This window comes from Caenorhabditis elegans, chromosome X, assembly GCF_000002985.6.
Source record: "Caenorhabditis elegans chromosome X".
Taxonomy (NCBI): domain Eukaryota; kingdom Metazoa; phylum Nematoda; class Chromadorea; order Rhabditida; family Rhabditidae; genus Caenorhabditis; species Caenorhabditis elegans.
In genome coordinates this window covers 3,680,698-3,694,104 of record NC_003284.9, presented here as the reverse complement: position 1 = coordinate 3,694,104, position 13,407 = coordinate 3,680,698, and the positions used below count along the sequence as shown (strand labels likewise).

General features: G+C 36.3%; 3 protein-coding genes and 2 non-coding genes across 9 annotated transcripts; 3 read left to right on the top strand and 2 right to left on the bottom strand.

Moving 5' to 3' along the window:
* Positions 1-866: 866 nt before the first annotated feature.
* On the top strand, positions 867-3,962 carry C02F12.8 (uncharacterized protein). The gene is made up of 7 exons (NM_076235.7): positions 867-973; positions 1,027-1,278; positions 1,601-2,110; positions 2,429-2,898; positions 2,947-3,254; positions 3,300-3,559; positions 3,614-3,962. The coding sequence occupies exons 1-7, from the start codon at positions 872-874 to the stop codon at positions 3,773-3,775; spliced, it is 2,064 nt and encodes a 687-aa protein (NP_508636.1). The 5' UTR covers positions 867-871; the 3' UTR covers positions 3,776-3,962.
* A 937-nt stretch (positions 3,963-4,899) lies between these two features.
* Positions 4,900-9,893, top strand: tag-278. Its single transcript, NM_076234.5, has 17 exons — positions 4,900-4,984; positions 5,462-5,568; positions 5,645-5,964; positions 6,011-6,125; positions 6,172-6,420; positions 6,471-6,677; positions 6,729-6,997; positions 7,077-7,258; positions 7,308-7,704; positions 7,750-7,898; positions 7,940-8,286; positions 8,332-8,433; positions 8,493-8,691; positions 8,752-9,177; positions 9,221-9,375; positions 9,446-9,568; positions 9,620-9,893. The coding sequence occupies exons 1-17, from the start codon at positions 4,961-4,963 to the stop codon at positions 9,738-9,740; spliced, it is 3,492 nt and encodes a 1,163-aa protein (NP_508635.2). The 5' UTR covers positions 4,900-4,960; the 3' UTR covers positions 9,741-9,893.
* 21ur-15048 lies at positions 5,501-5,521 on the top strand. The gene has a single exon (NR_070721.1).
* Positions 7,997-8,017, bottom strand: 21ur-14380. Its single transcript, NR_070720.1, has one exon.
* On the bottom strand, positions 9,870-12,941 carry tsp-17 (Tetraspanin-17; the record flags this gene model as incomplete). 5 transcript variants are annotated; one of them, NM_001136448.4, is made up of 9 exons in its annotated part: positions 10,091-10,165; positions 10,351-10,434; positions 10,957-11,166; positions 11,211-11,324; positions 11,442-11,543; positions 12,139-12,213; positions 12,259-12,363; positions 12,711-12,815; positions 12,860-12,928. In NM_001136448.4, the coding sequence occupies 9 exons, from the start codon at positions 12,926-12,928 to the stop codon at positions 10,091-10,093; spliced, it is 939 nt and encodes a 312-aa protein (NP_001129920.2). The 5 variants fall into 5 exon arrangements, with proteins under 5 accessions (NP_001370351.1, NP_001300313.1, NP_001129920.2 ...); NM_001383547.3 differs by lacking the exon at positions 11,442-11,543 and having other exon boundaries at positions 9,870-10,165; positions 12,860-12,935; NM_001313384.4 differs by lacking the exons at positions 10,957-11,166; positions 11,211-11,324 and adding an exon at positions 10,522-10,731 and having other exon boundaries at positions 9,871-10,165; positions 12,860-12,941.
* Positions 12,942-13,407: the final 466 nt, after the last annotated feature.

Sequence of the window (13,407 nt, the reverse complement as noted above, 5' to 3'; positions counted from 1 at the left end):
TGCACTGACCAAAATAGAAAAGCACTGACCAAAATAGAAAAGCACTGACCAAAATAGAAAAGCACTGACCAAAGTCGAAAAGCACTGACCAAATTAGTAATTGCACTGACCAAATCAGAATGCACTAACCAAATTAGAAATTCCACTGACAGAAATTGAGTCAGGTTTCCTTTTTTTTATCCTTGGGCAAAACTAAAACTTTTTTAGCTCTACTCATTGAATTTCCAACCAAAATTTTGCATGCCAACCGTGCAATTTATACATTGTGCTATTTTTTTCAATGGTACTCTTATATTCCCATTTTTCCACAATTGTAGTTACAAGCAAAAATTAAATCTATAGCTATGATATGAATCTAGCTATCTAGATACCTAGACATTATTTTTCGAGAGCCCCAACGCGATGCATGATTCTTTCAAAGTTTGAATTTCTCATAAAATTCTATGTTTTGAACTAACCATGTTACTTGGAATGCAATCTAGCTTCAAGAATTTGTTTTGATTTTTCCCAACAATTACTAGCAAAGGAAATTCAAAAATTATATAATTTTGTGTAAAATGCTCACAATGTTTTTTTGCGGTAACAAGAGTAGGTTAAAAACAAACAAATAGCTATAACATTTCTCTTTTTTATTTTAATTCAGCAAATCTTTTGATCTAGTTTTGAAATGTGACACCGCCAGCTTCTATTCGTTATAATTTTACTCATAAAATAAATAGTAAAACTGAATGTTGTAAGCACTAAATTATATGTTTTTTTTATTCGGTTTTTCCTACAATTTAAATTTTCAATTATTAACAGGCTCTCAATATTGCACCTATCAGTTGTTTTAAACTCTGACAAATTTTCATGTTAACTTTGTTCAGAAGCTATGCAAAACGATAGATCTCGCTGGAAAACCGAAGGACACTCGAGTGAAGTACATGAGGACTTTCTCAGGAATAGTGTTCAAAGAAGAAATCAATTGGAGAAGGTACATAATGTTTAGAGCGTTTGTATATTCTTATATATAATAATTTTTTACAGATTCTCTTTTCCTACAATAATCTTCATCGTCTGGATCCAAGTTACGGGGAAATCGTTCAAAGAGCTTTTGAATCAAATGATCCTATTGCGCTGTGGAATTTTGAGAATGAGGTTCTGTTGAACTCAAAAGACGTTGATGATCTCATGCAGCAACAGTTCGCCGCTCCCGTCCAAAATAATCAGTGCCCAAATCCTTATCAAAATTGCGGATATCAGAACAATTTGGTGAGCACGTTGGATGCTTCATTTAAGGTTTGTTTTTCAATTTGAAAAGTTTGTTCATGAGATATTGAGAATTTCCAATCTCAGGCAATTTGAAAGCTTATTTCGTTGATAATTTTTTGAAATGGGAATACTAGATTGCAATAAAAATTAAGCGAACGGCGAAACTAAAAGCTGACAATTAAACTTTTAATGATTTTAGAAACTCGTTGATTTAATGGAAAAAATCGGTTTTTTTTTCAATCGAGAGGAGTAAACAAGTTTTAATTTTTAGAAATGTAGTTTTTCACTGTTTAAAAACCCCAAGGCCATAAGAATTTCTTTAAAACTTTGAAACAATTGCAATTTTCAGGTACACCCATTTGCTCAACATGGTAATTACATGCCACCTCCGGCACAGTTTGCATCAAATCCAAACGTCTTTCCGCAACCTGTTCCTCCATACACTATGGATTTGGCAGCGTCGAATTCAGGATTTGCACACCCACAGATTGTAAACCAGCCTATGCATCCACACGTGCCTGTTGGTTCCCAGAATTACAATCCTCCCCAATTTGTGCCAGCTCCACCAACCATGATGCCAGTCGGAGCTGTAATGGTTTCGCAAGGATCGTATTCAATGTCACCACCTCAAATTGATACTTCAAAGCCACCTTCTGGATATGGATTCTCGTCTCCCATCTTTCCATCACCGTCTTACAGTCAATATTCTGGTCCACCTGCCAACGAAGGATTCCCAGACATTATTTATGATAACAATGGAGTTGCATATTGTCGAGTTGTCAGCGCACCTGTATGCGTCGTTTCCATGTCACAATCGGGATCATCAGTATGCTCATCACAATCGTTTTCTTCCGGACAGGTAATAAACAATATTATCGACTACAACAAAAACAACTTAACTGCTGCTTGGGTATGCCAGAATTTGAAAATTTGAACATGACCGCTTTTAGGGAAGTTATATGAAAAATTTAAAAGTTGGGAGATTAACTGGTTTGCATCTAAAACCATTTTAGTAACCCGCTTCTTGTCTGACCATGAATATCAGACACACTCCTAAATTTATGACAACTATCATTAAATGTTCCTGAAAGTGATAATGATCAAATGTTTAAACTTGAACACACTCACGCAGCACTTGACTAATTTATAATGCTATATTACAAAATGGTTTTTTCAGAGCGACATATCTATGTCCAGCAGACCGCCCATCAATGGATCTAGTGTTGGAAATGGTTCGTTATCACCCATGACTGATAGTGTCAGGGAAGAATCGGAAGACGAAGATTATGGAACGTTGACGCCTGTTGGTCAGCAAGATTGCGACTTGGATTCAGTAGACACGGAAAGTGTTGCAAATGAGCCAGAACCTTATAGCAGTACAATGTCTGAAATGCCACCATTAGATGATGTTGATGATATAATGGAGAACCTTGATCTTTCGAAAACACTGATTGAGCCGGAAACTTTGGAACACTCGGATAACATGAGCGTAGTTGAAATCAAATCTGAACCTGTATCTGAAATGACGACTGACTCGTTGATTGTTGATGATGACAGGGATACGTCAATATCTGAAATCATTAAGTATCTGGATACGTCGGATGACGTTTTGGAATCATGGCAGGAGGCGACGGGCAGGAAGAAATGGTGATTTTTTGATATTACTGCTAAAATGATAAATTCTGTAATTTTCAGTTTTGTACCACAGAAAACACAAAAACTCGTCTACCCGCTGCCATTGTCAAAAGTCGAAAAACCATTGCAAAAATGTCAGCAGACTTTGGCCGCTTCCACCATTGACGAGGATAGCAAAGAAGCATCAACTATTGCTCTACCCGACGCCAGGAAAAAGTTGACAAAAAAAGAAAAGCGCCTTATGGCTGCACAGAAGGCAAATCAATTGGAAACTGATGACGATGTACTGGAAGCAGCATATCGAGAAAGACAGAAGCATGTGGAGCAAGCTGGTGGTGACTACTCAAGCTCAGGACAGAAAGACCAAAGTGAGATTCATCATCGCCATTTGGTACTAATATTTTCAATTTCAGAAAAGAAGCGAGGAAAAAGACCCGTCTCGAATCCACCGCCATCGTTGATCAGTCCCCAAATCCTGCATGCAGTTCAAATGGCAATTGCTAACAGAGCAAAGAAGATTTCAGAATCGGGTCGTCCAATTTTTCACGAAAATTTCTCATATCAAAAATTCTATGAAACGGTGGATACTTTTGTGAAAACTTGGGAAGAAAATTCGAATGAAATGAACAAAGTGTTACAGTTTATTGAAAAACGCATTTTGGCATTCAAAATGGTGAGTTTTAATGAATTTTGGTACTTTTAAGTGTCTCAAACTGACTATTTACAGGTTCAACGTCCGCAAAGTCTCTCGCGTATTACAATCTACGAGCAACTTCAGCTGAACTTGCCGCCAGCTATTCTTCCGGAACTATGCTTTTTGGCCGGTCTCACCAGCGATTCTACTGACAAATTAGAGTATTACGAAGAAATTTTCTTCAACCTTTTCTAGATTCCGTTATTGTTTGTACACATTGTACCCAGTGATCAGATGTTTTAACTGTGATTAACCATGACCATTCAGTTGTATTTTTCAGTCCATTTAATTACGTGTCATTGTCTTCAATTTTAATTTATTGACTTTATGGGTAAATCAATTTATGTATTGAGATTTTTAGAATAAAAATGTCTAGTCTTGTATTTCTTCATCTTTTCAGAGGCTCTAACCAGTTTCAAACTTCTACCAATTTTAAATTCAAGTTTAGAAAGGGTTGAATAACTCAAGAGACGCGTTTTTGACTTCACAAACAAATTAGGCAAACTGGACAGACGGACATTATTATTTTGTTGATTATTTATTATTACCTCAAACATTTAATTCCCAAAATCAAAATCAAAATCAAAAAATCAAAAGAGATCGTGCTTAAGTGAAACTAGATGAAGAAGTTAAATATAGCTATTTTTGTCTACGAAATATTTTTGAAATTGAAACATTTTATCCAATCTGTATGTTTTGAAATTAGGCTGACGAAATCTTTTGAAAAAAAAAAACGCTATCGAAGAGGATACAACTTTTGCTCATTTTTTCCTTATGGCTTACAACAAATTGAAAAATTAAAGCAATAAATCTAAATTGATAGCCCCCTTAATCTATTTTTCAATCAATCCGTACACATTTCGGCAGCGTTATGCTCACCGTCATCACATTCATCGGGTCTTGTCAACGTATCCTATGTGCACTGCTGTGTGCGTACTCATTATCTGATATAGCAGTCTCGATGTTTCTCCCCCTCCCGGGTGAGTGGCACAACGTCCATTCGTATATCCACCGCCGGTGTTGAGTAGTATCATGTCGACTACAAGGCGCAACAGTTGGCTCTTCTATCCGGATCTCTTAGTCTCTTCTCTTGAACAGTTGCTCGTTCGGAAGTGTCCAGTCACTTCTACATCTCTCTTTCTGAATCACTCCTTGTCTATTATATCGAGAACCTCTAGGCTTCTATACCTTTTGTTTTACTGAATTTGTATTTTCTGATAAAGGAATCCCTAATTTATTTTTATATAACTGTTCTCTTATTTATTTTTTCGTTTACTTTTTCTAGTTCTAGACATAAAACTTAATTCAACTATTTTCAGCGCCACGTCATCACTTAACCACAGATAATCAGTCTAAAGAGGGCTGTCAAAGCCCTTTTCAATGTCAGAGCGCTTACGAGAAAGAGTGAGTAAATTCAATTTGATTAGGCTTTCAAACTAAGCCAATCTGTGTGCTTTAAAAATGCTACTGCATTGTAAGCCTAAAGGTTTGCCTTTATTTATATGCACAGCTATCCAAGTTTCGCTAAGAAAAATTCGAAATATTTCTCAAATTAAAAGTTATAGTTGTTCGAAGTTTTGGAGAAAAGGCGCAGTTTCAGCTGAAATTTTAATCTTTCTTAACTTGAAAATATGGTGCATAATTCGATGAATCAACGCGTAAAAATACAAAAATGTGGTACAAAAAGTCGTAATTATATAACAATAAGATTATGTCCGCTTCGATACCGATAAGTGTGTAAAACCTGAGAAAATAGGTATTTTTTCCAACAATTTTTTAGAATTTTTCAGAACGGATTTTTACTCAACCTTTAAGTCTAACTGATGGTTTCTCAGCAACATCAACTGTTTTTCTTGAACTTTTAGTAGTAACCTGTTTCAGCTTGGTATATTATCCGAAGAGTTTGATGGAAGTCTCCGATCCGCATCTCCATCAGGAAGTCGATCACCTAGAAGAATGAGCAGATCTCCAAGGCCCCATGGAACTCAGTGAGTTTCATTTTCCTTTTCGTTTGCGAAATGTGATACTTGATACCTCCTTACCCTTAACGTTTTCTTTTTCCAGTGAACCAGCCGTAGGTGTGACTCGACCTTTCGTAAGACAATCCCATCCTGAAATCGCTGCTTGGCCTGCACCTCCACCGGCGCATCAACTAGGTTGCCTCTCTGGAAATGTTCGAACACCAGTCGGAGGACCAGCTCCCCCGTCACCAGTTTTGCGGAGGGCACCAAGTGGCCCGATTTCACCATCTCCAATATCTCCAGTTAGCCAACATTCACGAGCAAGTTCTAGGCATGACATTGATAACACTTCATTGCTATCAATTTTGAAATTGTCACATGTTGCAAGAGAATCATCGAGAAATACTTCTAGAAATAATTCACGTACGTGTAAAATATTGAAAAGTTGGAAACAATTAAATTATTCTAGCTCAGCCAGCTGGACGAGAAACCGAATTGAAAAGGAAAATTCAAACACTGGAAGAAACTGTGGCAGAGTATGAAAGGCAAAAATACAACGTCATGGGCACATTCAGTGAATACAGGTTTGTAAAGTGCATACAATTTTGAAATAATGTTAGTTATTTTCAGAGAACGAGTTGCTGAAAGGGAGCGAAAGTTAGAAGCTGAGTACTCTGGTAAAATAATCGCCCTTTCTGAAGAAGTGCTAGGTGCCAAAAAGGACTTTGAAGCAAGAATGAAAAGTTTCCAAGCTCTCCAAGATAAATTCGAAAGGGAGAAAGAGCAGGCTCTGGAAAAGCTCCGCAAGGAACATCAGAAGGAAATTCAAGTGTTAGAACAACGATTTTCAGATACACAATTGCTCAACCTAGAACAAAAGTGAAAACATTTTTCTGAATTTTTTTTTCATTAACTGAATTATTTTGCAGATATATAATTGAAATTCAAAGGTTGGAAGAAGAACGGAAGTCTTTGCGAACTGAAAAAGAAAGACTCGGTGAAACTTTTGAAATGAAGCTTCGAAGAGCTCAATCTTTGTATGAAACTGAACTAACTGCTGCAAAAATGCTCTATACTAAGGAACTGGAAGCCTTGAGAGATCACGAAGAAGCACTGAAAGAGGAGCTTCTTGCTAGGTACCCGAATTCAAAATTTCACAGTTTCTTTCACAATATTTTTTATTTCAGACAAGATGAGTTTCACGATCGGCTTCAAGAGTTGCAGTTGCAATCAAAAAGAAGTCGCGAAGATTTGGTGTCTTGCAAAAACGACGTTACTGCTCTGGAAAAGAAACTCCACAATAAAGAAAAAGAAGTTCAAACTTTGACAAAAGAACTGGATCAAGTGAAAACAGAAACGAATGATAAGATCCGACGGTTGACTGAGGTAACTTCCGAGTTCGCAGAATATCGCAAGAAGTTCCAGCAACAGGAAGAAGAGTTGAGAAGGAAAGCAAGTGAGGCCTTGTTCCAGTTTTCATATTAGAATATCTTCATATTTATGTTTAAAAAATTATGAAAAATTTGAAATTTTAGGATTACTGACCGTCGTTGAAGCGGCAAAAGAAAAACTGGAATCTGTAATTTCCGATCTGCAAGTTGAAGTGAAAGCTTTGAAAAATAAAGTAGAGTTTTTGGAGAAGGAACGTGAGAACCTGCAAAGTCAAAGTGAAAGTCAGACCCAACTCCAATCTTCTCAAGTTGATGCTCTCGAAGCGGTATACTACCCAACCTATACCCACTTATGACCATATTCTCATCTTTTAGGTATTACACAGCGTCACAAAAGAAAAGGAGACAACAAAAGAACACTACGAGGGTCTTCTGCTCAAAGAACGCCAACAAGCTGAAAGCAGGGAGCATGCGATGAAAAAAGAATTTAGTTGCAAACTGAATGAGCTTGAAGAACAGTATACCAGTCTGAAAGAGGAGCTCGAAGAATCGGCACGTCTTGACAAGGATGAGCTTAGAGAGGCATCTGAGATTGAGATTCAAGCTCTGAGAACTGAAAAGAGCATTCTTGCTGCAGAAATCAGAGTTTTAACTCAGAAAATTGAAGATGAAGAGCAGGATGATATCACCGAGCAGCTCGCGAAAATTGTCGAGGATACTTCTCAATTGACTAGAACTCTTGAAGAATACAGGGAAAGAATCACAGGAAAAGGTTATTGATAGTTAAAAATTTTCATCATTAAAAGCTCATTTTCAGATGCTGAGATATTGAACCTTCGTAAGCAACTTGAGAAAGAAATTTCTCACACCGAAGATAGGAACCGATTATTACACGAAAACACTCAGAAGGAGTTGGAAGCGCACAAAGAAACTCACACCGAAACTGTGCGAGTCCTTGAGGCTGAGGTGAGGTGGATTTGAATTCGCGTTGAAAATTGAATTTTCAGATTGATCAATTTAAAAGTGCATTTGAAAATGAACAAGAATATGGAAAAGAAAAGTCTGCAAAGATTAGAGAGCTGGAAGCACAAAATAAGACATTACTCTCTGAAATGGAAAAGGTGAAACACGTTGCTGAAAATTTGGAGGCTTTTACTTCTGATAAGGACAATCTTCTCGAGGAGCTTGAATCCAAAAACAAAAACATTGAACATTTGAAGCAAGAAATTGCTCAGCTCAACGAGAAGATTTCTACGAAAGAAACCGAGAAAGACAGCGAACTTGAAAAAACGATTGCACAGCTCGAAATTGATAATAGCTCGAAATCTGATCAAATCGAAAAGCTTCATTTAAGGTAGCACATTTTATTATCCTAAATGTTTAGATAATTTTTTTACAGAGTCAATGACATGCTCGACCAAATGGGTACGATTAAAGATGAGCTTGTAAAGAAAAATGAGGAGATTAAAACGATCAGTGCTAAAACTGCTCAACTATTAGAGTAAGTCAATTTTCACTCTTCGCTTTGTAATTCGCTACTACACAAAAATATAAATTCAGATCAAACACCGTAGAGTCTGAGACAAAGCTTGCCAGTGTCACTGAAGAACGAGAAAAAGAGATCCAGAGTTTCCAAACTCAAATTTCTGAGAAAGATAATGAAGTTTTGACGAAAGCTGAACGAATTAACGAATTGGAGACTTGTCTGAAAGAACGAGAAGTCGAGTTGACAGGCATGCGTACAAAACTCGATGATATGGTATAGTTCACTTTTCTAGTCAAATCTTAAATTTTAAATCTCAAATAATTTTTATTGCAGACTCAACAACTGAATGAGGAAACTACTGTTGTACTTTTTGACAACTCTATTCAAGAAAAAATCGACGAAAAGGAGGCGACCATCAACGAAATGAACGAGAGATTGAAATCGAGAGAAAACGAAATTGCAAAACTCCACGAAGAAATGTACATGCAAAAAACTCAAAATGAGAAGCGAAACGAAGAGCAAAGCAAGCTTTTTCAAGAATTAATGTTTGAGAAGGAGCAGTTGGAAGCCGAAAAAGCAGAGCAATCACACATTGAAGCAGAAGTCGAACAAGTTTTCCAAGCCGATAAGGAATCCAAATGGAAAGAGCAAATTGAGGATTTGGAAAATGCACTTCAACGAAAAAACGAGCTGATCCAACAATTGCAAGACCGTCAGACTGATGAATCAACCTCTGAGCCCCATACCAAAAAACGAATGGTAACTTAAGAAAAGACTTTTTTGGAAAATTGTCGAATTACAGAGTATCACTTCCCATGGTGTCTTTCAAAATTTTGTGAGTCAGATGAAAGATAAAAGAGAAGAGGCTAGTGAAAAAAGAACAAGAAAAGAAGCGGAGAAAAAGGCTGAAAAGGAGAAAGAGAAAGCTGAAAAGGCAGCCAAAGAAGCTGCAAAAGAGTGAGTACAGAAACCAAAATACAGGTTGTATTGAATAAACTTTATAATATTGAATAAACTTTAATAATAGGTTGGCCCGTGAAAAGTCGCCCGCTCGTGCCAAGTCCCCTTCAATTCTGACAAGATTACGAGATCGTAGTCCAGCGAAATCGAAGTCGGACAACCTCGAATCGACTCCATCTTCTTCTAGCAGGTTCTTATTATTTAATTCAAACACTATTTGACAATCAATTGTTACTTTCAGAAATCTACTTTCTCCATTTGACGCAGAAAAACGCATGGAGCGAAGCTCACCATCGCAACAATTGTTCAGCCGAACTAAGAAAGATTCGTCCTCCGAAAAGCGACCGGCGTGGAAATTTTAATCACTAATATATGTTCTCAGTCCTTTTTAATTTGTCATTCGAACATTTTAATTACCTGTATATTTCTTGCGCTCTACAGATCATGGCATAATATCTTCACTTTTTGTAGAGCTGTGACGTTGGTCAGTGCTTGCAATGAATGATTTATTAATTGATTAATAACTTCAGATTTTAAATATAAAATGGTTCCACAGGAAGAATAAAACTAAAAATTGACAAAGTTTAGGCAAGATGGTGAAGATATTAAAAATATTCAAAGAATGAAAGAAGTTTGAGGAATAATCAATGTAGAATGCGTAGTAATAAGTGTACCCTGTTTGATATGAAAATTTAATTCACCGTAGAGTGATTTAGTAGTCATCTCGAATTACATGGTAAATGCGAATTTTCGAGATGAGACAACATGAGAGGCAAATTCCAAGCATCTGAAAATAAATATTTAAAACAGTTTTTTTTTTGGATATTGGGATGTATTTCTCGGAAAGGTATGAATTTTTTAATTTGTTTTTTTGGCTATCATTTTACAATTTATACATGTAAGAACTTCTATATCTAGTGAAACATGTGATTTTTTTTCAAATGCCGAAACAAATGTCTGACCCTCCCTTACCATGGTCAGTGCAGAACCGAATCCAAATCCTACGAATATCCAAATTTGCTCGTTGAACCACGACATTAGTCTTTCACTACACCCCTGAAAACTCATTTCTTTAGAAATAAATTAAAAACTTTAATATTAGCACAACAATCACACCAGCAAGAAAACATAATACACACTCACAACAGTGTTTACAGATGTGTCAAATGCCGTGGTAAGGTAGCGATATGTTGTGCACATCGGGTCAATGGGAACCGGTGCCCATGCTCTTCCAACTTGAGCTTGCTTGCAACAACTTGGCGGGACAAACGATCGAGTTCCACGCAACGTGTTAGTAATGTACCAGAACGAATCCTTGTAGTCCAGGGGACCTTCTCCCCCGCAACATTGGTGCTAAATCTCTTTCATTTCACAAAAATTGAAGAACAATTTTATCAAATTGATGAATGTGACACCATCGTCTTGTCTTCCTTGGCCTCTTTGTCACACCTTTACACTCAATCACTCTTAGCTCAAATCACTTCACTCATTAGTCGGGATCTTTGAACGCCCGGGGAGGCATTACATCAAAACGAAACTTCAATGGGGCGCACTTTGCACTCAACAGGGGATCCTTACCACTGCGTGTCTCCATTGTCTATTGGCACCAATTTGCTGGCAGCGAGCATAACTTTTAGCGAGCGGGTTTAATGCCGATGCGCCCGTTATTTGTGTACAACATGAGACCGGAAACAGAGGGGACTCGATCTCTTCCGAGTCTTGATTTGTCGATTGAGACCATCGGCTGCTGATATAGTCGGTGGGACCCAGCGAGCCACAACATTTTTCCTAATTTGAGAGTTTTATTCAGTTCGAAAAAATTTGGAGCTTACATAAAATTGAAGTTTGTCAATGAATTCAGTGACCATCTTATTTTCAGGTTCGCTAGTCATCACTCCATATTTGGATTTTACGATTTCGCGCACATTTTCTTTTACCGAATACACCTTAAAGATTGATAATTCAATAATTCAATAATTCAATTCAAAATTTACGATGACAAGAAGACAAGGAGACGCTGGCACTTTTGAAATTTTAAAATCTACCATAAACAAAATACTCACATAAAATTGAATAGTATCCATCAACGGCAGAACCCAACGATCTCGTGAGTAACGGTTGTATGTTAGGTTCTTCAGATACACTCCCATGTAATTGTTAGAAAACTGCAAAAGTAACATGCGTTGAAAATTAACAGGTTTAGACAAAAACCGTAATTTAAAGGAATTGTTCGTAGAGAATGTTCTTTTAAATGATAAAAAATCTGCAGTTTAAAAAAAACTGAATAAACATTAAATTATCGACTTTTAGAGCAATTTAAGAAACTAAATGAAATCCAATTGGGGTTAATTAACTTTTTCACGGAAAAGTGTCTGAAAATTTGAGGAACAACGTTTGCGCTGGAATTCAAATACAATTCAGCCATTTGAATTTTTGCAAAATTGGAAAATCATAATGTTGTTTTAATTTATGATTCTTCAACTGCTATATTTGGTTATTGCGTCCTTTTTTGAAGCAAATTTCAAGAGACAACAATTTGGAAAAAAAGTGAATTTGAAAATCTCAATTCAGTTTTTTTTTTCTTCTCAATTGTATCTAATGTCTCGTACAACACACATTTTTCAATTAAAACATTTTTAAACTAGAAGTTATGCAAACGATAGGTTTTCACATACACACATATATCAGCAACGGCAAGAATTCGAATTTTCATGAATAATTTTAATTCTCGAACACAAAAAAGGACATATATCAACTTACTTTATCCTTATAGAAAAGTGATAGAGTTCCCATTGCAACATCAGCCAAAAATGTGCCAATTAAAAACATGACGAACTGAAAATTAATTAAAAGTTACTTTTTTAAAAATTTCAAACTTACAGCTAACAGTAAGAATCTGCTCCTGTTAACTGCTCCACACAGGCCAAGAAATCCAACAAGAAGCTGAGCGCATCCACAAACCAATGAGACATATGCGGATGCCTTCTGCAAAAATAATACGTTTCAAAAATTTTTTGACGATTTACAAGAAATAGTCATTATTTAAACAGTTCTAAACTCAAAAAAAAAAATTAAAAATAAAATAGCTTACTCAATTCAAAAAATGTTTTATTCATTTCATTTTATCTGTAAAGTACACCTGTTTTCTTTTGTAGGAATTTTGTGTAAAAAGTTATTTTCTAATTTTCAAAAACTATAGTGCTAAAATTTTGCTGAAATTAAATTTTTGTGGCTGGAAATTTTTATGGCAAGAATTGGAAATTATTCAACTCTAAATCAACTCTAAAAAGATTAAACTCTAAATATCTACAAAATTTATGAAAAACACGTACCAATAACGGATCATTTTCCGAAAAGTGTACCAAATCCAAGATGTAGTTTCGTTTCGGGTCGAGAAGCATCCATAGTCCAAGAAACACGTGACCGAGAGCAGAAAGCTGAAAGAAAGTTAAAAAATTACTTAACATGTTCAGGCACAAACCCAATAGTATATTGAGAAAATTGAAACAGCTACCCGAAGGCAGCCACCGCCATCACGTTCTGTTGCCATGCACTGCCTGAAATTATTTTTCAGTAAAATGTAAGGTTAAAAAAGAATAAGAAATTACGCTTCAAAAGAACAAAAAGGTGTTAAATATCAGAATATTCAAAAAATGCATCTAACTGTCCCAGAGAAAATAGTAAGAGATACGAGACGTGAAAAGAAAGTAAACATAAGCAGGAAAATCTGAAGAACCAAAATTATGACATTCTACATATAGAATAATGCATTTTGTTAAATTTTTAGCAAGAAAGCGCCATAAATAATTCATTTTCTCCTCAGGTGCAAAAATAAGATTTGAGTATTTTAGAATTTCGTTAGTGAATGAAGCGATCAAACTTTAAACTTTCCGGAAGAAGCAAGATAACTCGGCGGCCACACGCAGCGATTAAAGAATCTATTTGCCGTTTGAAACTCTGGCGGACCGCGTTGCCAACTGATAAATTGAAATCACAGCTGACCATTCAACGAGCCACGCAGCACACGCA

Bases quoted from the DNA above. Each gene is read 5' to 3' on its own strand.
- tag-278 (NM_076234.5), top strand. From the start codon at position 4,961: ATGTCAGAGCGCTTACGAGAAAGA. The intron at 5,569-5,644 runs GTGAGTTTCATT...TTCTTTTTCCAG, and splicing joins CCAAGGCCCCATGGAACTCA to TGAACCAGCCGTAGGTGTGA. The intron at 8,434-8,492 runs GTAAGTCAATTT...ATATAAATTCAG, and splicing joins AAAACTGCTCAACTATTAGA to ATCAAACACCGTAGAGTCTG.
- C02F12.8 (NM_076235.7), top strand. From the start codon at position 872: ATGCAAAACGATAGATCTCGCTGGAAAACCGAAGGACACTCGAGTGAA. The intron at 1,279-1,600 runs GTTTGTTTTTCA...TGCAATTTTCAG, and splicing joins CGTTGGATGCTTCATTTAAG to GTACACCCATTTGCTCAACA. The intron at 2,899-2,946 runs GTGATTTTTTGA...TGTAATTTTCAG, and splicing joins GCGACGGGCAGGAAGAAATG to TTTTGTACCACAGAAAACAC.